The sequence below is a fragment of the Colletotrichum paranaense genome (assembly GCF_030867605.1).
Source record: "Colletotrichum paranaense strain IMI 384185 chromosome Unknown Scaffold_16.1, whole genome shotgun sequence".
Classification (NCBI taxonomy): Eukaryota; Fungi; Ascomycota; class Sordariomycetes; order Glomerellales; family Glomerellaceae; genus Colletotrichum; species Colletotrichum paranaense.
Window position 1 is genome coordinate 633736 of NW_026848974.1, and position 24829 is coordinate 658564.

At 52.9% G+C, this 24829-nt stretch overlaps 6 protein-coding genes across 6 annotated transcripts; 5 read left to right on the top strand and 1 right to left on the bottom strand.

Annotated features, from left to right (window-relative positions):
- Positions 1 to 5313: 5313 nt before the first annotated feature.
- On the top strand, positions 5314 to 5747 carry CPAR01_14700 (uncharacterized protein; the record flags this gene model as incomplete). The annotated part of the gene is made up of 2 exons (XM_060498950.1): positions 5314 to 5409; positions 5469 to 5747. 2 exons carry the CDS (start codon positions 5314 to 5316, stop codon positions 5745 to 5747), a joined length of 375 nt encoding a protein of 124 aa, XP_060342413.1.
- Positions 5748 to 6970: 1223 nt separating this feature from the next.
- CPAR01_14701 (uncharacterized protein) lies at positions 6971 to 8621 on the bottom strand (the record flags this gene model as incomplete). The annotated part of the gene is made up of 2 exons (XM_060498951.1): positions 6971 to 8302; positions 8430 to 8621. The coding sequence occupies 2 exons, from the start codon at positions 8619 to 8621 to the stop codon at positions 6971 to 6973; spliced, it is 1524 nt and encodes a 507-aa protein (XP_060342414.1).
- Positions 8622 to 11822: 3201 nt separating this feature from the next.
- Positions 11823 to 12664, top strand: CPAR01_14702 (uncharacterized protein; the record flags this gene model as incomplete). The annotated part of the gene is made up of 3 exons (XM_060498952.1): positions 11823 to 12184; positions 12303 to 12546; positions 12623 to 12664. The coding sequence occupies 3 exons, from the start codon at positions 11823 to 11825 to the stop codon at positions 12662 to 12664; spliced, it is 648 nt and encodes a 215-aa protein (XP_060342415.1).
- A 3635-nt stretch (positions 12665 to 16299) lies between these two features.
- On the top strand, positions 16300 to 16780 carry CPAR01_14703 (uncharacterized protein; the record flags this gene model as incomplete). The annotated part of the gene is made up of 4 exons (XM_060498953.1): positions 16300 to 16378; positions 16435 to 16458; positions 16617 to 16666; positions 16733 to 16780. The coding sequence occupies 4 exons, from the start codon at positions 16300 to 16302 to the stop codon at positions 16778 to 16780; spliced, it is 201 nt and encodes a 66-aa protein (XP_060342416.1).
- A 4218-nt stretch (positions 16781 to 20998) lies between these two features.
- CPAR01_14704 (uncharacterized protein) lies at positions 20999 to 21136 on the top strand (the record flags this gene model as incomplete). Its single annotated transcript, XM_060498954.1, has 1 exon — positions 20999 to 21136. The coding sequence occupies one exon, from the start codon at positions 20999 to 21001 to the stop codon at positions 21134 to 21136; it is 138 nt and encodes a 45-aa protein (XP_060342417.1).
- Positions 21137 to 21602: 466 nt separating this feature from the next.
- On the top strand, positions 21603 to 23759 carry CPAR01_14705 (uncharacterized protein; the record flags this gene model as incomplete). The annotated part of the gene is made up of 3 exons (XM_060498955.1): positions 21603 to 22163; positions 22288 to 22513; positions 22612 to 23759. The coding sequence occupies 3 exons, from the start codon at positions 21603 to 21605 to the stop codon at positions 23757 to 23759; spliced, it is 1935 nt and encodes a 644-aa protein (XP_060342418.1).
- Positions 23760 to 24829: the final 1070 nt, after the last annotated feature.

The following is a 24829-nucleotide window of genomic DNA, read 5'->3' on the forward strand; positions in this document are numbered from 1 at the left end:
GGTCTTGGTACGCGGCACAGCTTATCAACGCGACGCACCTGCTTTTTCATGTACATGCGGTTGGAATCAACAACATGCAGGCCAAGAAATCTATACAGGAGGCCCAGGCCGCGGATGGCGTTCGCTAGAAAGCCTAGAGGAAGAAAGGGAGGGCAGCAAAGTGAAAGGTAACGGACGACCACAAACGCCCCATGAGCTGTTTGCCCTACGGTAATATGCCACCCCGGATTCCTCCAACTGTCGATGTTGGGAGAGTTTATCCCACTCACACGCCGTCTGACAATTCATTTCGCGAAATTAATCCGCTTGTGGACTGTGCGTCTGGGACGGCACAGATGAGGCTAATGATGAGCGGGCTAGCGTCGCGACTATTGACATGACCCTCGCTGCAAATCTACCAGCAATTTGGGAAAAGCGAAGCCCCGGGGGCCTCAGCGACGAGGATTTTGTCCCAGATGAGGTCTGGATACGACGTTGGGGTACCGTTCAGTGGGATTATCCGTCTTTGTGATCGACATAACTGCTCCGCCGTGGTGGGCGGAAGGGAGAGGGATAAGAACAAACAACAGATTTGGGGTCCGATGATCCGACGATGGGGTTCACGCGTTCTTCCCCGTTTCTAGTGTACTCGTACTACGGGCATTTCTTTCTTTTTCGGTCGTCGTTTTTTTGTTGGAACTCCCAAATCCGTATCTGTTCCTAACGACAAAAAACGACGCACCGGTTCCAACGACGGAATATCCACACTGGATGAAACCTCTAGAAGGACCGTCGAAGAGGTCTAGCTGTTTGACTAGAACTGAGACATTGCTAACTTTGGCCTAGAGCTGCTGGCTGGCGTCAAGGTAGCGTCGCATCGCGCCTTCTGTCAGAGGGCTTCCACCCGGCGGTATTTCGTGCTCGTAGGGCAATGATCAACAGTTTGATGGCCCTTTTTCGGTTTGGTCATTCGAGGCTTGATTTTGTTTTTTTCTGGTTCTGTCTGGTCCATCGAACCAACAAGTGGAGGGAGAAGGTCTTTACACTTTCCGAGCGATTCCGATACCACGTCGGCATTACTCTGTTGTCTGTCCACGTAAGGCTTTTTTTCTTCGATGGCATGTCTCACTATCTTTTTCTTCTAGCGCTTCTCGCGGGGCAAAGGCGGGGTGAGAGTTCTGTCTAATTTCTGATCTTGACTAAGGGGGTGTGTAGCGGGCTTCGATATTTGCTATACACCCTCTCAGACATCTTGGAGGGGGACCAGAAAATTGCCTGGCTTGTTGACCAGCCGTTGTATCGATTCTACTCATTCGAGTCGGTCTGGCTGCGAGCCCGCGGTGTCCTTTCGGTATTGGCACCCGCAACGGTGGTGCGTCGGTCGAATGTCTCAGTCTCATTGTCTCAGTTGTGCATCGCCGAGGTTTGGAGGTCTCTGGAGGAGGGTGCGCGCCTGAGGCGTGTTTTGGTCTTGTGAATCAGTGTTCACGAGGTCCCGAGGACACTGTCGCATTAGAACCCTCGGCCGTACGGTGAGGGTTGGAGTTGCCAGCCAAGCTTACAGCATCCACAGATATCGCATTCTCATGGGATGAATGAGGTGTAGTTTGCGAACCGAGTCTTTCGCTCCCTTTGTTGATTGCCCAGGTAGGAGAAGGGGGTCCGATGTTCAGTCTTGGTTGAAACCGAGGCAGACGGTGCGGTGCGTTGGGGGGAAAGATCCCCAAGTGTTGATCATGGGCTTGTCGATGTGCGGGGCTCACGCGGGTGGCCTCGTGGCTATTTTCTCCCTCCAATGATTGGCATTCGCAAGTGTTGCTGCCTCGGTTGGTGATGATGATGTTCTTGGGCTATTTATCTTATGATATTTCTCTGATTTGCAGCAGCGCCAACGGAAGATGGAGTGGGCTAGAGAAGAGCCGGCTTACAGACTATCGAGCTGGGGGCTTCTTTCTCGAGGAGCTGTGCTTTTCTTTTCGAAGGAGAGAATGGGGATATGGCGGACCGAGCATTCGGTCCTTTCTTCGTCGACTTTCCGTCCTAGTTCAGCCCTTTTTTCGGGTGGGAAATTGTCCGGAGAGAGTCTATTGCCTCGAATCTCTTTTGGTCTGGTCGTTGATGACGTCGATGAGGATCTTCATAATTTGATGGCTTCCCTCACCCCCGAAGAAGTTGCGGTGGTGTTTGCGTTATTGGTAACTTGGCGCGTCGGCCGATGCTCGATGGTAATAGCTACTGTGTAGTCGGTTTACATGCATGCATGAGGATAGAGAGCACGTCGCGTCTGGCGTGTGAGTCTTTGGAGAAGGGCCTCGTGTACAGCGTTGATGTCGTCTCTGATGGTTCCCCAGATCGGGGATGAGGGTTTAATGGAACACGCTGCCAGGTTTGTGAGAGGATGCGAGGGACTGCTCGGCTCGGAAATGGGCCATTGACGGGAAAGTTTGATGCTTCGAGGTCGTAGAAAGACGTATCGAGCAAGTGATTCTTTGATTCTGGGGAGGATATTGGCAGTATCTAGGAGCATCTTGGTGTAAATCAGGTGAGTGGGTATGGCGTTAAAGGACAGGTATCAGTTCACGAGCTGGGTCAAGGGTGGCTGTATTGACTAGCTTTGCTCCGGTTTACACGTCAATCTACGCTTGCTTCAGCTGTAGAGCCGGAACTATATCACACATGTCCTGATATCAACTTTATAGCCTCGTGTTGGTGAACGAGCTGTATGTTACTCTTCATGGCATATCTCCCCCCCCCCCCCTCTCACTTCAGTCACCACTTCCAGTTCAAGGGACTGGTTAATACAATGTGTCATTGTCAAAGGGCCTTGGTGTTATTTGTGTAACAGTTGAGCAAAGCAGCTCATTCGCGGGGGTGATCATCGGCCCCCTTAAGTAGGTGATGAGATATCAGATTTCTATAGTTGTTCCTGTTACCATCGTCAGAATCTTTGATTGGAGTATTCAATATCATCAACGGTATTGCAATTCCTCTGTCCTGGAAAGTGGTTAGCTACCTTAAGAGCCTTCCCCCTCGTTCATCACCAAGTGTCCGTTTCATCTGTTCGGGTTATGATTTCAGCACATGGAATCGAGCCTAATTTGAGCTGATCTGAGCTTCTACTGGTAGAAGTCGGTTTATTTTGGGGTTTCCAACAGAGAATTCTATAAAAACTCCCTAAATGGCTTTTCTATGATTCCACCTATGACTTTTGCCTTGCCTTGCACTGTAAACTAGACATGGGCCGAGAGGTGATGAATGTGATCCCATGATTTAGGGCCTCAAGATCTCATCATTGCCTCGTTCTTGTGGAGTATTCGTTGGGGAACACCACCCGGGCGACAGAGAAGAATGTTGGCACGCGTAGCTATCACGCCCTCCCCTTGATATCTCATATTGGGAGGAATCCATGTCGCAAGCCCTGTCTCGATGTCAACTTATTGCCACCTTTCTGCCCGGCCGATCCAAACTCAACTGCTTCCCTCTCACATCTTATGCGGTCAGACCGAGGCTATGATGTCCCAATATTCAAGTTGCCTACACTCAAAATCTTACCTTAAACCCATCTACTTTGTAAGATCTTTACTAAATACTTGCTTTGCCATACAAAGTCTCCCGTCGAGGAGTGTCTATCGCCTTTTGGATATGTTTTGCACCTAACAATAAGTTGCCGAGACAAAAGGGTGTTGTTTGGGGCTCTTTTGAAGTTTGTGTCGAGCTTGGGCGAGGTAGGTGGTGATGTGAGACGGATGTTGGAGCGACGCAGCAGGTCCGCAGGTTGAGGGTGCAGCATGTGGAACGACTCCTCTCTCCAAAACATCGCAATGCGGTGTCTTCTCAGTCGAGGTAGACAATACCGCCTTCCAGGTTGACAGGCTATTTTGGATCAGTTGATGAGCTTATTGCTCCAGTCGCTGAGAGTTTGGTCGACTGTCGAAGGCGGATATCAGCGATGAATGTCAAGAGATTGATTTCCTACTTGCTGTTTGACCATCACAGAGACTGCATAACTCTACAAATATCCTTTTTCGCATTCGAAACTGTCAGGCCATTGGTGATTAGCCGTGATCGGGTCTGTCGCGTCCACACAGCCACCAGAGCGATTGCCCAGAGAGGAAAAAATACTGCTAGCTGTACTACAGTCAGTGATGGAGCTGAATATCAAAGAATTCATTCTCTGGGAAAACGCCTCATGGATGAACGGTACGCGGTGCGGGCTTTCCCACCACTGGATCACGACGACCGCAGCCATGTTTCCAACCTTTGACTTTGATGGCAGCTGCTCAGCACCCGGGACTACTCCCAGCCGAGGGGATCAAGGAGGATAACAATGGGAAAGAGAGATGGCGGTCAACGCTGAGAGGGACGTTATTCCTTCGATGCGGCTATACTTTCTGACGGTGAGGCGTTTCGAGATGCTATGACGAACACATCGAAGGCCGATATAACCATCGACGATTGATACTTGAACACCTTGTTTTCCAGTTTCATGCGAATCCAGTAGACAGTGCATCGGTAAGTGAAATCGACTGCCAAGATTAGAGCAAACGCATATCAGGCGCTGCTTCCGTCAGTAGTACTATATGCTATAAGAAGATCATTCGTAAATCATTCGTCACTTGATATCCAACTCTCGTCCTCTACAAGTACCTTAGCTGCTCTGTACCTTGCAAGACATAGGACGGAAAGGCAAGTTCAGAATGAATCTTCGTAGGCCCTGTGCGTTGACCTGTCATAACAATTGCCTATGGACCGACGACAGTAACCTCGGGTACGGCCCAGTTTTTTCCATTCTGCTGTCTCCTTTTGTCAAGCTTGACGCCCAAGTTCATCTCCTTATATGCAGGTTCATCAAACGTCACAGGCATTTTGCAGAGTATTACGTCGCCACCCATGTACAATAGACTTTGTGAATGCAAAGTGGGCGCAAAATGTCGCGATTGAATGACACAAACGGTTTCCTTCTGGAGGTAAAGATGGGTTGAAGAAAAAAACGATGGAAATTGAAGAGATTGGAAAGTTTCCCATGACAACTTATATAGAGGTGTTGGTGGAAGTAGTGATCTGGAGTTGCGAGTGATAAAGTGAAATCTCGATCGTGCCTTCCTTTCTGCCCGGCCTGAGGCTCGTTTCCACTGACGATATCAACAACCGTACCTACCTCCCCTTACCCAACCGAGAAATCTCTGGCCTCCATACTTTCTCTTCTTCTCCATTCCATCAGGAAATATCGACCACCCCACTGTTACCTGTAGCCGTGGACTTATTGAAAATCTACTGGAAACATCTATCTCTTATATATTGGACCGACTCGAGTGCTGTGCTCACTAGTAAGACATGAAATTCTTCAAGGAGATGCCTATTAGCAGAGAACTACGACTAGAAGTCAAGAAGGCGGCGAAAGCAGTGAAGAAATTGTGTACTGAGAACGAGGTAAGTCAATCCGAATTTCTAATCAACAATAAGAAAATTTCGAATTCATACATCTCTAGGTTGGCCCGGCCTGGATGAGGCACAAGGCTGAGATAGATGAGGCTTCGATGGCCAGGAACAGGGCCAGACTGCGCACATGTGACGAAGATGAGGACAATGATGAAGATGACGATGAAGACGAACAAGACGATAGCAGCGAGCACACGGAAGTGCCGTCATCAGTCGCCGGAAGCGACGACACAACAAATGACCGCAATCGTCTGCCATCTCTCGATTCGAGTAGACCCGAACCCAGTCCTACACGGCCAAAGAGCCAGCGAACGTTGACGACCAACTGACTGACCAGAAAAGCGCACCGCCCTCTCAGCACGTGAACAACTCTGATGACAACTAACGAACACGACAGCTGAGAGTATGGACTTTAACGAGGGGAGATCAGGATAGTAGTGGCTCTTCTTCTTCTTTAAGCACCTAGTCGGATCACAGCAAAGATCTAGAGGAGAGTCTCAGCGATATTATGGCTTTGGAGCATACCCCTCGAGGCAAATAGACACCCAACTTTGAGGCATTGAAGTGGAAGTGGAAGTCGGGATGCAGAAAAGGGAGCAGAGGCGTAAGGACAGGAAAGCGAGGCGTGCAGAGGGAGGAAAGTTGGGAGAGGCAGGTGACGGGGACCATACACTACGCCCGTTCAGATGCTGAACCTCTACAACTTATCAAGGAGGATTCGGGCCATTTTGATCATTAGGAAATCTGAACAAAGAAGGCTTTCATCATATGGTCTGCCTTAGAGAAGAGCAACGGCAGAGTCAACAAGAAGTGACAGCATGTGTTATCAAAAAGGTCAAGGTCCAACTTTTAGACAGATGGGTATCTATTCTATTAACGAGCGCAGGGGGAGTGAGAACCTCAACTCAAACCCTGATTTCTAGCTTTTCTTGCCTATTAGGTATTGTACTCTATTCTATATGCCGACATAGGTTGTGGACAGACAAAGTCATGTCAATGCAATAAGTATTACTCCGACCGCTGGCCCGGCGCCGAGCCAAGTACCATTTTCAACATCTTGATAGCGGGGGCAGCTTATCTGCCTCGTCGACGTGGCCAGTCCAGTGCCGGGCACTGTTCCTGCCTAGCCCTGCGAGACGTTGAAGGTTTCTATGGCTGACATACGTCAAGATCCTGGCAGCTTGTCCTCTTCACCCTCAAGGAAAGACGGCCCTGGGATGATGTCCCAAGCTGCTTAAGCCGATGTAGGATTGCCAGTATTGACATTGATGCTCGGGCTACCGTAGCCTGACGTAACGGACCAGGAGCCGAGGAGGCGTCGGGTTGACTGACACCAGATGGCGCCTACTGCTGTCGAGGGCAAGGCTAGGACATACAGCCCTTTTGAACGGCAGACAAAGGCAACAGACTCCGGTGAGAGGAATCCTCGGGAAGTAGGATGAAGTATGACCGCGGGCAAAGCAAGTTTCTCCGTAATCGCATCACAGCAGAATACGACTGACAATTCGAAGCAAGCCCGAGCCGAAACGCGGCGTACATTCACGCCTCAGCCTCAAAAGACGGAACACTCTCCCTGCGCCTGACGGAAAGCATTCGCAAAGAAGGACTGCATCGCCGTGTAGTGAAACAAGATGCCGCCGAGAACCGCCAAATGCCACAAGTTGTGGCTTCCGCCAATGTAGTCAAACATGCCCGGGCACCAACGCTCGGGAATCTTGCTGGCGTATACAAAAGCGCCGAGCAGGTATACAAAGATACTCTTGGCAATCGGCGTGTAGAATTCCCAGACGAAGTCGGGCCCGTGGGAGAAGTAGAGCTGCAGGATCGGCAGGAACCCCGTTGCGCCAAGGCCGCAGAAGAAGGCGACGCGGGCCCATGCCATCTCGGCTCCGTTAAAGGTCGGGTGCCATGGGAGGATGACGCCACCGATGCCGAGGACTGCCGTCGTACCCATGTACAACCAGCGGCTGACGGGATCGCAGTAGAAGGCCGTGTACTCGGTCGTGACGATGGACGCTGCAATAAGCAGCGAGATGCCCGTGTAGTCGACGCACGCAAAGATGCTGATTGCGTCTACGTCGGCCACGGCGTTCATGGTGTGCCAGATTGTCGAGCATACCAGCGTCAGACACGCCGTGAAGAAGAAGACGGCGGCAACGAAGATATCCGTCTTGGTGCTGAATTGGAAGTTGATGTTGCGGGGGTAAAAGTAGAGGGCGACGGCGAGAACAATGAAGAGGCCAATGGCGTGGGACCAAATGTTGACCAGCTCGTTCGAGGGGCGGAAGGCCGACCAGATGCACTCGAGCTTGGACTCGGTAAAGCGATATCCATCGCGGATGTGAGGGTTGATGCGCCACGGCATGGGGAGGTCGTCGTAGGTGATGAGTTTCGTCTCCCTGGCCCGCGCGACGGCGTGGGCAATCTTTTCCTCCAAACTCTCAGCGGCGCGCATGGCTCTCTCGATACCCTCGTCGACGACCTCCCGCGCGAGCCCGATGCTCTCGTCCACAACCCTTCGGCCCTCGTTCATGAAAGCGCTTGCCGTATCGGCGGCATTGGCAAGGCCTTGCTCCCGCAACTTGTGCGCCTTGTTCTCAAACTCGGTGAGCATGTCGTCCAGGAGCTCGATACCGACGCGGGCCTTCTCGTTCAGGGATTCGGCCGAGGCCAGGGCGCCCTGGTACCGGGCCTCGAGTGTCTCCACCATGATGTGCAGGCGCCTGCGTCCGGCGCCGAGGACCTCCTCCGAGGCGGAAGAGCAGCGAGCGCGGACGGTCTGGAGGGTGGAGAAGGCGCGGGATATGCTCGAGTCGAAAGTGAGCTCGCCGTAGTTTTCGAGGAATTCGAGGCGGCGTTCCAATTCGGTCAGGAAGAGGTCGACCTGTGGAGGAGTACTGTCAGCATGTTTCTCCCATCATTCCCGGATATGTTCTTTTCACAATGTCTCTGTAAAAAGAGAAACGCAACCCCGAACAACAGCCGAGGTCTGTGGTGGCGAGTGAGCATACCTTTAGTAGCAAGTGCTCCTCGCCGTCCATGATTTGGTTGACGATGGACTTGCGTCTAGGAATGAAGTGGGAGTGTCGTCTTTTCCGAGCAACTTCGGAGCCTTCAGTCTGAGCTCCCGAGGCGGTGGCAGTGGTAAAGTCGTCGTCGTCCTGGATGGCGGCGCCGCTGCAAGGTGACTTGAGGGAAGCCATGTTGGCAATGGGTTCCATAACTCAACCAACAGGAAGTCGGAAATATGTAGGTATTAACAGAAGCACCTTGGGTATGCTTCAAGCGAAAACAAGGTTTGGAGTCGGGGGCTCGGCGGTATAGACCGCAGCCAGGTGAAAGGTTGGTGGGATTCCGGAATGTTGAACTATGTCGGTCTCGCCTTCGTTTGGATTTACACGTGCAAGTGTGGTCCCGCAGTTGTGGTTTTGGTTGTGTTACACTGAAGATATGCGGTGTTTTGGTGATAGGGAGTGCGGTTGTGTTGTGGTTTGTAGATTTGCGGGACGAGTCGATGTTTACGGATAAGCCCACGAGCGGGAGGCGATGGCAATTATTGGCTTATACACCCAGCGGGAGGGGAGGGGCCTTGGCGTAAAGGGCGGGCGGTGGAAGGGTGGAGGGAGCGTGGGAGGGATGAGCAGGAGGAGGGGAACGGGAACAGGAATGCAGGTCAGTGAGACTCAGACAGGACAGAGACCGAAAAAGAAGGGACCGAAAGAAGCAGCTGCTTTCTCCAGGAAATGAAAAAGCGTTCTAAGTCTGTTGAGGTAGTTGAGCGGCGGGCGGATCTCAACAATGCGGGAATCGGATTGGCCGGGGCGTAAGTACGGAGAGGAGCAGGCCGCAGATCGACAGAACAGCTGGACCCTGGTGCCTTTCTTGGGGGGAAGGTCAAGGGGGACCTTTGGGAGGATGGTATCGGATGGCGAAATGCAGTACGGATACACTTTTGGGTGCTTGTCTTGCGAGGAAACAAACACGAGAGCTCCTCGGATCGGATCCTTTTTGCACGTGCGTTTTGCTTTCTGTTTTTTTTTTTTCAAGAAAAAAATGACGAACAGTGAGCAGATGCAAACAATGGAGCCAAGAGATACGAGACGGGAGCTTTGGCAGTTGAGAAAGAGCCTGAGAGACAAGACAGAACAGAGCGGGAGGCGAATTCCCAAGACCTGAACTGGCGCTTTGTGTCAGCAAGACGCAAAGTATTTTGTACTCAATTACCGAGAGCGACCCGAGAGATAAAGGGGAAGAGAAACAGAGAACGAGCAAAAGTAACAAAGGAAAGAGGGAAACTATTACGATGGGGAATTGCGAATGAGTTGCGGAAGCGCCCAAGCCAAGCCGCGCAAAGTGGTTTACGGATAGTATTCGTAAGGTACCTTGCAGAGGCCGGGGTTGTTGGCTCTTCTCATCTCGGGGCAATGTGGGTTTTTCTGCAGCTCTAAAGGGACATGACATCCGCCATCGGAACAACACACAAAAGCGACTGAACAGAGAGGCACTCGGTAAAGCATCCGAGTCCAATCAACCAGAGACCAACTGGAACTACTTCAGGATAGGGCAGGACAGAAGAGTAAAGTCATTGCCAAAAACACAATCAAGGGAAGTAGCTCAATGTGTTGAGAGAGGGAATTCCGCATGAGCTATGAATCTCGAGGCTGTTGTTCGGTTCGCTTTGCTGGCCCCGAGCGGGTCCAGCGCCTGCATGGCCCGGTAAACTTCGGCCCCAGCCCAAGGCGCGCGTGCCGTGGCGTGGCGGGCCTCTGATGCGCGCCACCAATCGTCGTCATCCCTTCCTCGCACCCGTTCCCACAAGGGACCACAGTCCTTTTTTTTTTTTTTTCCCTCTCAATCTTTCTCTCTTACGTCCACCAGTGAGAGTGCTTACTGCTCACCTGTTGCACCTGCAGCAACGAAACACAAAAGTTGGTGCAGAGTGACGGACTAGTGTAAGATCTTCAGAAATGCGTGAATGCCAACATGCAGCCCGTTGCCGACTTTGCCTTGCCGTGCCGTTGCCATGCGTTCTCCGTACATGTGTAAGAAAACCAAGCCTTGGGATGACGACCCAACGGCTGTCAATGCCTTGTGAGACGGAGGGGCCAAGGCATGGTCCGTACTCCGTACGCTATTTACCTTACACTAGCATGTGCATGAAAGAGCTCCGAGACTCTTCTTCAAAGGAGCAGGGTTGAGGTTCGAGGAAATCCGTCAGGTGTCATGTGTTTCCGACCTGGCAGGAATCAATAATGACGGAGCCCCAGAGTTTCATCTCAGGTAATAGCTTCAAAATCGCTGGAACCACCGTCTCTCTTACCACTCCCATTCGGATCTTCCCGCTTATGATGCGTACCTTAGTCTGCGGACAGCAGGGCAAACCAAAGGCTTGGGAGATGACGCTCGACATTGGGGAAATTCCCGCCCTAGCGTGCCTTGTGATGGACAACCCCAAGACCACATCCAATGTCTTAGAGTCTCATTGTTGTCCATGACTATCCTCAAGGTACCTTAGCTGCTTAGTCCCAAAGGCACTATCCGATAAGGCTTCCAGCTAGTTTCCCCATGGCGTGCCTCAAGATGTATGTACGGTAATGTTCTACCCTGTAAGCTCTGTATTGTGGTATCACTTGCTGCGGCCCAGCATGTGCTTCACCAGTGCGATGCGTTCCCTACCTTATCTCACCTACGGCCAGTCCGTTGTCTCCTAACCATGAGATCCGCCCGAGCATGAGTCGGTCCACAGCCTTGAGGATCAAGCAGAACGCCGCTCATGGCGGTTTGTAGATTGTAGTGTACATTGTGTTCCCGTCCAGGTTCTCAGCATCTTGGAGGTGGTAGGACGGGACCACGGGAGCTGGGAAATGCTACCGAAAGCACGGTCCCTGCGGTGCGGCTGCACTGATTTTCCAACGTCCGCCACGGTACAGTAGTGGTGAGCTATGGGAATATTGGCAAAAGCATCGGAAGCAGACTAGATCCAACCACCACGCCACGGCCCACGCTTTCGACTTTTGAGGCGCAACCTCAATTACCTTACCGAATACCTTTCACAAGCAAACCACAAGGCTGAAGTTTCGTACGTTAGCCCCTTTCAGCGTACCCGTCTGTTTGCGCAAAAAGTGCAAAACCGCCCAATCCATCCCATTCGTCAGATTGCGCCGGACGACCTTACCTCGCCTTCCCTTCAGCCTTGCGCGCGCACGCGACAAGAGAGACTACGCGATCCCAACTTCACCCCGAAGCTTTCACGAACAATCCTTTCTTCAGAAAACGGCGATCAAGCAAATCAGCTCTGGCGAACACATCAACGAAATTCAAATCGAGACCGACACAGCTGTCACCATACCCCTCATCGTCAACTTCTTCACAACCCCACGAATAAAGCACAAGAAACCGCAAAAATGGTAGTCAACGAGCTGGTATCAGACAAGAAACTCGGCGCGGTCCTCCAGACCTCAGGCTACGCCCAAGACCAAGCCTCCAAGCTCCTCCACCTCCTCGCCGAAATCACCCGCACCGCCGAAGAGTCAGGCTCAACTTCGCCAGAGCTCCAAGCCGCCCTGTCAAAAGAACAAAAACTCCTCCTCACAAACATCTCGCACCTCCGCGGCTTGCACCGGTCCGCCAACTTTGACGCCAGGGACACAAAAGCCCAGACCGCCGAGGCGCGCCACGAGGTCGACCGCCTGCACCTCCAGCTGCAGAACCTCTACTACGAGCAGCGCCATCTCGAGGGCGAGATTGAGGCCTGCGAATCTTACGAGTAAGTGGGAGAGGGCTTTTTTTAATTTTTATTTTCTTTATCAATCTTCTGTCTTTTTCTCCTATATGGCGCGGCCGATGGAAGTTTCATCCATAGTTAACACCTTGTGACTTTCCAGCCACACCTACCAGAAGCTACCTCTCATCCCCGTCGAAGAATTCCTCGCCGAGCAACCAGAGCACGCCGACGCCGACGAGGACGCCTTGATGATTGCGCGCATCGGCCACGAGCGAGTGGGACGCGAAGCTCTCGAGCAGCAGAGGCTCGAGCTGGTGGGCAGGAAGCAGAAGCTCATTGCCGAGAACAAGAAGCGCAAGGACGATTTGGCCAACCTCGATAAAGACTTGGAGAAGTTCATCGATGTGAGTTCTACAATGCCTTCCTTCCGTTTGACGAAACTTGTCATGCGTATCGATTTTCTAACGTCCGTCGGTGTAGGCTGCGAAACCCATCCAGGAACTCTTCGAAAAGGTTGTCTGAAAGCGTTAGATTAGAACGTACTTACCCGTTGGACGAGCTCGATCTTTCGGCTGCTGCACGAAATGTCTCGCAGAAGATGCTTCGGTATCAATAGATCGTGTGCCTCACTGCTCTGCGAGAGCCTCTGACCCAGCCTCTTGGCTCGGCACTTCAGCTGGGGATGCCGCAGAAACAAGATGGCCCAGCGAGAATTCTGAATGCGAGCATCTGCGGGGGAATCATTCTGCTGGGTGTTGACATGCCCTAGTATCCTTCTCAAGGCTGCATTCGGAGTCTACGGATGAGGGCTTTTCTCGAAAGTCGCGAGCATGCCTACGAGGGTGGGGCTACGGAAGGACGGCATCTAAGCTCAAAGGTATATTGCGGTGACACGCACCCGCGGGCACCGTTGAAAATGTCAAGTTGGGCCTGGGTGGCTCTGTTGCTGACAGCGCAGCGTAATAGCGCGCTGCGCCTCCAAAGGGCTGCCGATGGGATTGCAAAGAGGGGTGAACATCACAGACGGAGTCGATAAAAGACCACAAGGCCGAGAAAAGGTTTGCCTCACACCTTCATAGCCCACCGAGAACCACGACGTCATCGCAGACGATTGGCGTCGTCAGCTCAATAATCAATACTCTACAGGTCAAAACATAATTCGTTCAAAGACAAGTGAGCCGTGTTTGACGTCGGTATGTGTGAAATGCTCTGGGGGTGGGTCGCCCCGGGAAAAGTCGAGGGGACGGCTGTTGAACGGGATGCTGTCGTCACCCGCGCCGGCTGCCAAGGAAAATCCGATTCGGCATAAGCCCGGACGGCCAGCGAAGCCCGCCCGGCCGAAGCACAAGTGACGCGTTGGCTGGGGAAGCAATGCACAGGGCAGCCGAAGGTCTCACCCCGGATCCGATGATGCGACATGTCAGTCCCGCAAGGTGACTGGTTGGTTGATCCGTCCGGCTGTCGGGGTCATCGGGGATGGAAGACTCTGGGCGGTGAGTTTTTTTTTTGTTCTTTGGCTTTCAACATCTGAGGCAAGTCGTTTCATGGGTGACTGGAATGATTGGCCAGAAACAGGTCGTGTTGGCAAAGGGAGGTTGCAAGTATGCCGTGAAGTCTTGGTCGTCGAAAATTGCCCTGACAGCGCGGATCGCATATTGCCTCATCTCTGTCATTCGCGACCGTATGCTTCGAGAAGCCTCGAGGAACATGAACGGCGAGTCGCTGCAGGAATCAAGTCCGGCATAATGGTCCCCTAACACCCCATCAACCGTTCTTGCTTTCTTGAGGCCACGCACGCTGTCTTGCAAGCTTCATCCTGTGCTGTGCAAGAGAAAGTATGCCCATCTCGACTGTCTCGCAGGGCTTGTTTCAAAGTTGTTTCCCGCATTGGAGCAGAACAGGACCCCGTCGGCCGACAAGACGGCCCCGGTGGTGAACGGGCAGATGCATACGCAGACGGATATGATGGGGCGAACTTCTGAATCGCAACATGTTGAGACATGCCACTTGTGACCGGACGAGTCTGAGTGCCACATTGGTCCATGGATTTGGTGTCTCAAGGGCAAACCGTCCGCTATGCGTGGGTTGGGTACTTTGCAGACGTAGGTTTCCGAGAGGAGCAATAATTGCACCAATTCGGTGTGAGGCTTGCGGGAGCCATCACACGCTGAGTTCTAGCTCATCATCAAGACATCGGATGCTTCAGCCGCACCGGACACGCATCGATGTCTCGACTCAAGCTGGGAGACGGGGGCTCTTGTGCCACGATGGATGTTCTCAACTTGAATTTCGACTCCTTTCTGCTTGTGGATTCAAGGCTCAGTGACCTCGCAAATCACACATAGTCGTTAATCCTGATGGGTGTCGGACTAAGCCAAGGCCTGCCAAGTGACCTTTGGGCGGCGACAGAGTCAAATCGTCGATTGGTGGATGCAAAGTGTGGTTCGTAACTACGTTCCCTTGATTGTCTCCGTTTCTCCAATACCTCCTCTTTTCCGATAATCTCGCCGTTGATATCTGCATCTGCTGATTATGCGGCATGCCACTGTTATGGCGATCCGCGAGTGCGGGTCGATGCAGGTTCCGCAATGGCAATAAGCTAGGTTGCGACCGGCGTTGATGGGGTTCAACGGCGAGTATCGAGGTGAGATGGTGTTGGAGGAGGCGCTCCGATTCCCCCAGGAAAGCCCGAAGACTGGGCTTAGAACCATATTGGTGGCCGTAGCCGGGCCATTTACCTCTTAACGCGGTCGGCTGGCTAGGAGACCTGGAACTCCATGTCTTGCCTTGCAAGGTACTGGTCCAGTCGGCCAGTCAGATTCGGAGCATCAGAAACGTTCAATCTCAAACGCCGGCCCGCCAAGTATTCGCCCACCCCACCATCCGGCAACCCCCCTATAGGTGCTCCTGGCACACGCAATACGCCTTCCTCGGTCGTCTCTTGTTGCTGACCTTCTTCATCATACGTATGGATCTCCAATGCTCATTGCTGACTCCCATGGTGGAGGTTCGCGGAATAGGTATACCCTCCCGGTGCTTGCGTCGGCCGCTGAATAGGTGGTCGAGTCTCTAGATGTCGCGAATGGAACGATTCTGCCAAGATCGGAGTTAAGCTGAGGGAGCAATTGCGCCCGACATGTGCGTGAATTACGAAGCAACCGATGGACATGGTCTCTCTCATCGTATTGTGACCAAAAGCTCATATCCGATAATCCTCGGATCAGCATGCTTGCCTTATTCATTACGGAAGAAGCAAGTTCTCGCTTGTGATTGTGTAATTGCGGAGTGCGGCTGGGGCAACTCTACCAGCGAACAATACAAGAAATAGCCTGAAGCGGACGAAGAGCCCGCGGTATCCTTTCTTTCAGACATATCGCGGCCTGTATTTGTCCGGGAGGAATAAGCACCGTCAGCTACCCGTACAAGGATGGCAGCCCATTCGACGCCACCCGCCTCCAAAGGTGAACCCTCTGCCAAAGTTGGTATTCTCGTGTTCTGTACGAACAAAGTATGCGAAGACTTGTCTGTGGCCTGCCCTACCTGCTATATGCATGTTGCGGGTTTAATCTCAAGTCTCTTTGCTATTTCATTGCCATTCCGTCTCAGGCGTCTGTAGAATGCACGAGACCAGCCAGGCCATGAATAGATGCCATTGATAGCACGAGCATATCAAGATGGCTTGGATGCGGTGAGCACGGGGCTGATGAAATGCGCTAGAAGCTAACGGCGTTGATTTGATGATGTTGATGCGGCTCGCGAGGCCACGCCGAACCTGCATTGACCAAGACCAACCGCCCGGTGTCTGAGCGTTGCTGAGACTGGACTGGCGAGATGGATTGTTGGTGATATGCACTTGTCGGGCACATGTCGATATCGGACAGTGTGACCAGGGCATCCAAGTCAACGGGATGCAGGTCGAAATTTCCCGCCCCGGCTGCCGTGACCCGTCACTGCTGAATCTTGACAGGCACGTTTGCAGTCTTGCAACCCTGGGGCCCTGGTAGAGACCTGGCCAGAGCACCTAGGCCTAATTTTCATCTGCTGATTTGGACTTCAAAATTTTTGATCTCCTTGGCCATTGCGACTCTGCAAAGGGGTCAGGCAGAGAGCAAGAGGAGCCGTAGAGGCTAGGTGAAGAAGAAAATTGGAGAACGGCCATGTCTCAGCATCCCATCATTTCGCAGCAACGGTATCCCAGCACGCCACGAGATCCCACATCGGCTCTCCAGTCCGACGGTGAGTAAGCAGGAAGGCCGCACTGTGACTGGATTGGACTGACTGGACAGCGTCAGATTCAGCGCAGGATGACACCAAGTGTAAGTTTGGCGATGGTGGGACGACTAAGAATATCGTTCGCGGGGCCTCGACCGCAGGCTAGTCTACCAGAGTGTAATCATCGATGCGAACCCTGGAAGGCGAAAAGCGTGCGACAGGTCTGGTCGAAAAATGCATGCCATGAGATGACATTTGGCAGGCATGCTGCCTTGCCGTCCCGTTGCCAATGCCGTGGCCAATTTCGCCTGTGTAGGCGCGTTTCGCTGGTCATCGTTATCGTTCGTCGTCTAGCTACCCATGACCTCGTTTCTCTAGGGTCGCATCTTCTCGCCCTATGACGACGATGCCGCAGCAAAGCCGTGATGGATGACGACGGCAGCCACAGCTGCCACGCTGGAAGGGACCCCCTCCTTCGACCCGCCGCCTGTCGACAGCTCAAGCTGCAGCGCCGCTTGTAAGAGCTGGGGTTGGGGAAGCACCCCCGAACGAACCAATGGCCACTACGAGACTGCGAGACTGCAGCTCATTAGACGGTGTCGCGACGTGTAAAAAGGTGTGCGCGCTCTTAGACTGAGCCACGATTTGCTCCGCTTAGCGTGCCTACGTACCACTTTGCATGTGGTCCCGGCAGCTAGAAGCGTCCTGCAGCGCCGCAGTGGTAGGTAAATCTCCCAGACCTGAAGCATCGTCTGTGAGACTGCGATAGCGTGGTACCGCCAGCAGCATCTGCCCGCCGTGTTTCGATTCGTCCTCGCACGCAAGCATAGTATAGATCCAGCGGCGGCGGCGGTGGCCCTGGATACCGTCTTTGTCCCGTGGAACTGTGGCACAAGAGGCGGCATCAATGGCGCATGGCTGCTCATCCTCGCTGGCCTGGCAAACGCGGATAGTGGCAGTGTTGACTGCTCCCAAGAATACTCGACATGTTTCCTTGGCCGGATGGTCAACGCACGGTCGAATCGTAGGAACGATAGGCGTTGTTGTTGGTTAAATCGAGAAAGGACTAGTGGTGTCGAGCTTTGGGTGTTTAATGATATTATCGACTATCTTGAGCTCCCGGGTAGCTTGGGTCGTATTGGTCTTGAGCTTGTGATGTGAACCCAAGTGCTCGAGAGCATAGTCGTGGCTTGGTCGTCATTGTGTGCTTTTCACAGCTGGCAGTTGATAAGAACTTGATGCCGTGGGTACAGATACAGCCGTCGTGTCGCACATGTATGATACATGTCCAACTACCTGGCTGGTGGCTGCAAATTGACGGGAACAATCCTCGGACGAAGTTGACTTGTTGATTTGACAAAGTGGGCAAGCTAGGACAAAGATCAAGGCACGTCATTAGAAATCGATGGAGTCGAAGCAGCCGAGGTGCAATCATCAAAAAGAAAAGCAGCCAGCGGAAGCTGCCTCACTTATTATCTGCCTCAGGTATTATCATTCAGACCGGGCCTGCTTGAGGTAAGGTAAGGCGCCTTAGCCTCTACCCTATGACACCTTATCGACTAAGCAGGCGCCTTACGACTGCAAGGAAGGAAGAAGGTGTGCGAACTTACCTACCTTTCAAAACTGCCAACTTGAACAATAAGGTAAAGAAAGCCCCACGTTCGGTGGTGAGGTTAAGCTTCGACTGCTTACTACACAGTAATCTGAATCCGTACTCCGTACACCGCCCCCTGAGCGACTTTCCACTAAGGATGGCTAAGCTTCACAACCTGGCACAAAAGGAATCCTCCTCCACGAGTCCACAGAAGCCTAAGTATTCGTACACAACACGGAGTACTTGCTTGTCGATTGCATTGTCGATTATTCCCGGCCGGATTCTACGCCTTTTCCATCCTGAGCATCCACCAGAGCCACCACCGAGACTGGCCTGGATGAGAATGCAGAAACAATTATGGGCTGTTGAGCTCTGGACCTCCTTTGTTTGCATGTTTTTGCAGGGCTTGAATGGAATGGGGATTCAGGAGGTCCGGGTCCGGCTCCAGTCTCCATTGTTGATGAGTTATTACTCCTGCCGCCTGCGTGCCGTGGTGCCCTCCAGCTCTGTCATCGCGGGAGCGCCGTACTATGTCCGCGGGATCCAGCGTCGAGTTGCCTTGCACTTTGTATCCGTACGGAGTATCCATCCGCAGTATTGTTGGCTGTATGTACGCAGTACGTACCTGTCACAGGCTCACGGGTCCCCTGCCTGCCGCACGCTTGCTCGGTGAGGTGGAGAGCTGGCGGTAAGAAAGCAGCACAAGGTGGACCTTTCACTGCACTGTGACGCCCCCGGATCGAGCACTTGAAAATTGTTAGTGGGGAGGTACTTTCCAAATATCCCGTTTGGGCGAGCCAGCCCGTCAGAGCGGGAGGAGCGACCCCACGGCACCTTAGCGTCTCTAGCGTCCTTAGCGTGGAAAAAGGCACAGGCAGCAGGCAGTCTTTGGCCTATGAACTTGGCATCGCTGCATGAAGAGCGCATACTGTGCGGGGATCCTGTGAAATTACGTCCCAGTCATCGTAAAAGGTGCGACTGTTGGCTCTTGCTAATTTTTCTCTCTCAGGAAGCTATGTGATGATGCTCAGAATGGTCTAGAGAGTAAAAACTCTCAGGGAGGTACTTATCACCTTATCTGTACCAAAGACCGTGGTCTGAGAGAACTCTCGGCATTGAGGCTGGAGCCAAGAGGAATATAACATCAACCAAGGCTGAAGCATCAAATGTATAAGCAAGAGATGACACAGGATAAAGAAGGTTCGAATCGAGCTTGAGTGAAGCCACTCGCCAAGTGCGGCTGTGCAGTGCCCGACAAGCTCCTGTCTAGCATTACCGGCTCGCACTCGATCATGACGCAGCGTCGCACATGATTACACTTTCATCATCACAACAAGCTGCCCGGCTCAGTCAATCTATCTGAAGGGGTTCCCACGCTCTGCAATTCGACTGCCTACACTAGAGTCTAGAATGAGTTGTTGACGAATATTGGCTCCGCTCATGCTTGGAATATTGGCCAAGCCTCGCAGAGTATGAGACTTCCTTGGCTCAAGTTACTATAACGTGACAAGCAAATGGCATGGCATGGCAGTGCTTTCCTTTCAATCGTTATCGCTATCGACACGAGAGGCTGTCATAAAGCGAAACCAACGAACGCTACTGTACTCCGCTGGCTAACTCCGTAGTTCGATGTCGATTGGTCATCATCAACACGACGAAAGGAAAGAAAAAAGAGAGCAAAAAAGACAGACTCACCTATACATCCCGGCCGTACACAGTGCTCGCGATTGACCGCTTACTCGGTAATTTCTTCCTTCTCATTTCCCGCGGGGCGATTCAGTACAAGCGCAGAAAATTCCCAAGGCAACCAGACCTTGTCTGTGTATCCGTGCCACCCCTGCGAGCTCTCATGGGCCCACGTCCCTTTTCGCGCTAAAGCAATTATCGAGGCAGAGGATGGGAGTGAGGCAGGCGCAGAGGCAGCCCACTAGATGCGATGCGAGCGGGCGAGATGCGCTAGCCTCAGCACGGCATACCCCAAGGTCCCTGCCGCTTGGGCCAATCAGAGACGATCCGTCTTTCTCTTGAGCCAATCACGATCCATAAAGTAGTCCTGGATTGGTCTAGTCTGGCTTCTGGCACACTGGAACCATCTCGACCCTCGCTCTGTTTCTTGCTTCTTTCTCGTTTTTCTTTCATTGCTCTCTGCGACCTGCGGCCTGCCTCGCCTCTTCACCACCTCAATCTGCTGCAGTTCTCCGGATCAAGGTGCCTTAGTAACCCCCCGGTCTGTTACGGCTGCCATCACCGGTGCTAGGAGACCCCCAGCTCGTCGTCTCGCCAATCCAGAGGCTTCCACTACCCCCATTGTGCAGTCCAATGCTCCAGTTCAACGATTTTGCAAGCTGCACGTCTTCCCTCCTCATCTTGCAGGCGGCGAGCACCTCCTTTATACCTCCCTTCCATAGTATGCCTCAGCAGATAGTGCAAATAGTTGTCCGTGACGGTAGAACTCCAGCGTCGCCGTATCGGAGCCGTCTTCATACTCGGGTCCTGTTGGTTGTTTTGGTGAGAATGAAAATAAAACAGACAAAGTTTGGCGGCAGAGAGAATATTGGTATCCGTACATCTGGGAGCGGGTCCTCCACACCCAAGTCAGGCTGTGGCGCTGGGCCGACACAAGTACTCTGTACAAATGACCCTTTTCCCTCCCCACGTCCCATCTGGAACCAGTCTGGTCTGGTCCAACGCAAACAAGCTCTGAGGTGCGCGTATGAAAGGGAAAGAGGGCTGGTACGAATACTCCGTACGGGTACCTAGAGAGGTGAGAGTCCAGAGCAAGGCGCGCCGCACCTCACCTCAGAGAAATCAGCGCGCCCCCTTTCTCTGCCGCCCCCCCTCGACTACCGTCTACGCAGTATGGTCTACCTCACTGCGTACCAGGCCTGCCTTACAATATTACCTGTCTGTAGTGTACCACCCGCGGAACACTGAGGTGGACTGGACTGGACCTTGAGGTACCGCACCTTACCTTAGCTTAGCAGACCCGACCCGACCTTACTGTACCCGTGTCCACCTACCTACTACCTCCTGGCTCCTGCTCCTCCTTCATGCCCAGGTCCCTATCCAAGAAATCATCCACTCTCACTACCTTGCACTTCTTCCCTCCTTCTCTCTTCCTCAGTCTGTCCCCGTATCCATTAGTCGCTATTCTCCTCGTGAATATCATCCGACAAGACGCACTCTAATTCTTCCCAGTCTCTCCCTTTTTCACTTCTTCTCTCCCCCCTCCCCCCCTTCCTCCTGTCTGTCACCTGCTTTCCTCCTCACCCACACTCAACCCTCTTCAAGAGACAGAGTGAGAGAGCGCGAGAGACCACCATCGACCTCGACCGGTAGGGCTCCAATTCTACGCGTGCCCTTCGCAATTTCGGCCCAGAGGTTTCCTGATTCTCCTCTTCCGCCCTACTTCCCTCTCCATTCCTCTCTCCCTCTCCCACTTGCTGTCTACAGTCGCTGGTCTCGCTCTCCCTCGAGCAAACTTCCACCCCCCAGTCAGGCTTCGCACATTTCTCCAAGCCTCTTATCGGCTGCTTGCCTCGACAGACAGACAACCTCGCCTTCCGTCGTCGACCTTCCTGAGCTGTCGGCTTATCGTCGATCTTTCCATCGCTGGCAACGCGCCTCACCGAAGCAACATCCTCGGTCGTCACCATGTCATCGATTTTGGCCTGGGCCTCGCGCCGCGTCGGCGGCTTGGCCATGCTGGGCTTGTTGGGTTTGAGTTACTGGGTTATCTCAAAGGAATCAGCTGCTTCTGCACACAACTATTTGCACGAGGATAGCCTTAGCTCTTCGACTTCGACTACCAAAGGCGCTGGCATTTGGACCGAAATCTACGCCTACTACTGCTTGTTTATCCACATCCTCGTCTTCGCTTTCCCTCTCCGATGCTGCTGGGCTGTCTTTGACATGACCCGCCAGCTGAAGAAGATCGCTCGCAACAGGACCCTCAGAGACTATAGACTCTCCCACCGCCGCCGTGGTTCCTCGACCTCCTTATCCAGCTCGGAGACCCTCACGTCCTCCCACGGTGGTTCTGCGTCTAGCAGTGAAGCTGGCGACATGGAGCCCGAACTATACACCGATGGTGATGCTGAACCCGACCGCGTCATCCACGCTATTATCGTTCCCAACTACAAGGAGGAGATGGATACCCTGAAGGAGACTCTCGAGGTGCTGGCTTCGCACCCCCAAGCTCGCAGCTGCTACGATGTGAGTACATTTGGACCCTCCCCCCCCTTGTCACACAATTGCCCTGGTAGTAAATGACCACCGATCTGGCGAATGCTGTCGTTCTTGATTGAGACGCGTACAAAAACTGACACTTGCATGCTAGGTCTACTTGGGAATGGAACAACGCGAGCCCAATGTCGAGCTCAAGGCCATGACCCTCATTCAGGAGTTCGTCAAGAAGTTCCGCAGCATCGACTACACCATCCATCCGTCCGACATCCCAGGTGAATCCGCTGGCAAGGGAAGTAACGTGGCATGGGCTGCCCGCAAATTGAGCCAAAAATATTCAATGACCACCCGCAAGGATGTGATCATTACGGGTCTTGACGGTACGTGCGCATGCCAGATTCTGAGAATCTGCCGCAGTCAATGTTTCCAATTTTTGCGCATGTAGGATGATTCGCTGACAGAAACGTGGGGTGTACAGCCGACAGCCACCTCTCATCCAACTTCTTCGCTTTACTGACTACCATGCACCTGGCCTATCCCGAAACAGCAAAGACCACCATGTACGCGGCTCCAATCATCTTCGACCGCAACGCCCACAGTGTTCCCGCCATTGTCCGTGTCGCCGACATCCTTTGGGGTGCTGGTGGTATGTCGGGACTGTACTCCGGATCTACAATCGCGCCTCCCACCTCCGTCTACTCCGTGCCCTTGGAACTTGTTGACCGCGTCGGCGGCTGGGACTGCGATAACGAGGCTATTGGAGAAGATTTGCACATGTACCTCAAGTGCTTCTTCGCGCTGAACGGCAACTTGACCGTCAGGACTGTCGTCAGCCCCGTCAGTCAGAGCAACGTCTGTGGCGATGGCTCCAAGGGTCTCCGCGGTATCTACTCGGACATGCAGGCTCGTTACAAGCAGGCAATGAGACATATGTGGGGTGCTCTCGATTCCGGATATGCGCTCCGAAAGGTTGTCGAACTCTGGCAGGAAAGGAAGCACACCTCTCGCGCTTTCCGTCCGCTTCACAACTCCATGGGCGACGCCTCTGACGTCTACGTCCCCGAGACGCAGCTGGACCAACAGGATCCCGAACAGCCCAGAGAGAGCGGTGTTTTCTCCGACGTCACCCACGATACACTGCAGTCTCCCAACTGGGAACGCATCGTCTACCTGTTCCACCGTCTCTTCGAGGCGCACTTCCTTCCCCTTCAGATGACCATTTTCGTAATTTCCTCTACTCTTTACGTGTGGGTCACGGAGGGCAACAAGGAAGTTGCTCACCTCAGCTGGATCTTCGACGTTTGCAACATTCTGCGCACTTTCGGTTTCATGGAAATTGCGCTCTACCTCTTCTTGTATGAGAGCTTCCACCGCATCTGCGTCAAGTCCCGTCAACGTGAGATGACCGAGGCTGGTCTGTCTGAAGGCATGAACTTCTCTTACCGCAACGTCAAGAAGAACTTCATTGACTACGCAATGGTTCCGCTCGTCGCCCCTCTCTACGGTGCCATTCCTTGCGCCCAGGCACAGTTGTGCCATTTCTGGACGCTAGACTTGGTCTACTCCGTCAGCAAAAAGGTTACCCGGCAAAGAGCGAAATCCCTCACGGCAGCCGAAATCGCGTAACGACAATTATTTTCTTCTGTGTTAACTTTTATCTACTCTTCGACAGGACCTCGCCCTCCCCGTGGAGGCGTCGATGGCTCACATTATTTTTTTTCTTCAATTCGACGCACAGCCCAATTCCAGGAAGACCCACCAAGCGGCGGTTTTTAACTCGATTACGTGTTTGAAGAAGTTGGGGCTCCCAAGAGCCTCACGTGTAAATAGATGAGGGCATTCTTGATATGCATGGCATGGCATGGTATCGGCATTCTAGAGATTTCGGGGATTTATGGGGCCTCAAACCGGAGTTCTCGGAGCAATACGCAGGAACTTGACGAGCGAGAGAGCCGTCCAAGTGCATTCGCTTATACGGAAGACGAAGTGGAAACGATGGGGTCGGACATATCCAGGCCAGCATGACGAGGCTCACCCACCAGCGGCAGGAAGATGCCGGGATGGTGACGAAAGATGACTGCGTCCGCTGGGGACGGGACAAGCCCAGCAGGAACAGCTGACAATGGGCTCCAAAAGAGCAAGACGGGAGGCCGACACAACAGAATCCCGGAGCCCATTAATTTGGACGAGTCCTATAATATTTAATCTTGTGTGTACATAGAACGATTCATGATCATGGCAATTGACGCTAAGACGTGGGTTGGACGGCGTGGTTAACAGGAAGAACGTTGCCACGATAAAATTGATGTGAATTATACATTGTTTGCGACCCATTCTCGGTGACTTATCATGGGTTCCTTGTGGTTATGAGTTGATCATGGCGAGTATGGTAGACATGAACATGAAGCACCCTCACGCATCTTTAGAGGAAACCTCCCGGACAAAGCTCCCTCGTTAATAGATGCAAGAGGATTGATCATCATGGAGGAGAGAATTCTGAACGAACGTAGCCAACCTGGAAGGACGGGAAGCCGTTCCAATCAGCTTACAATGGTCGGTCATCCTTTAGACGGACCAGCACCGCTGAGGACGAGCCGCTAGAACCCCGAAGCCTCTCGGAAGTTAAGAGATGACACCCAATCAGCTCCCATGAATGTCAGCCACCGGATGCCCAGTGTCTTTCTGCTTGGTTTTTG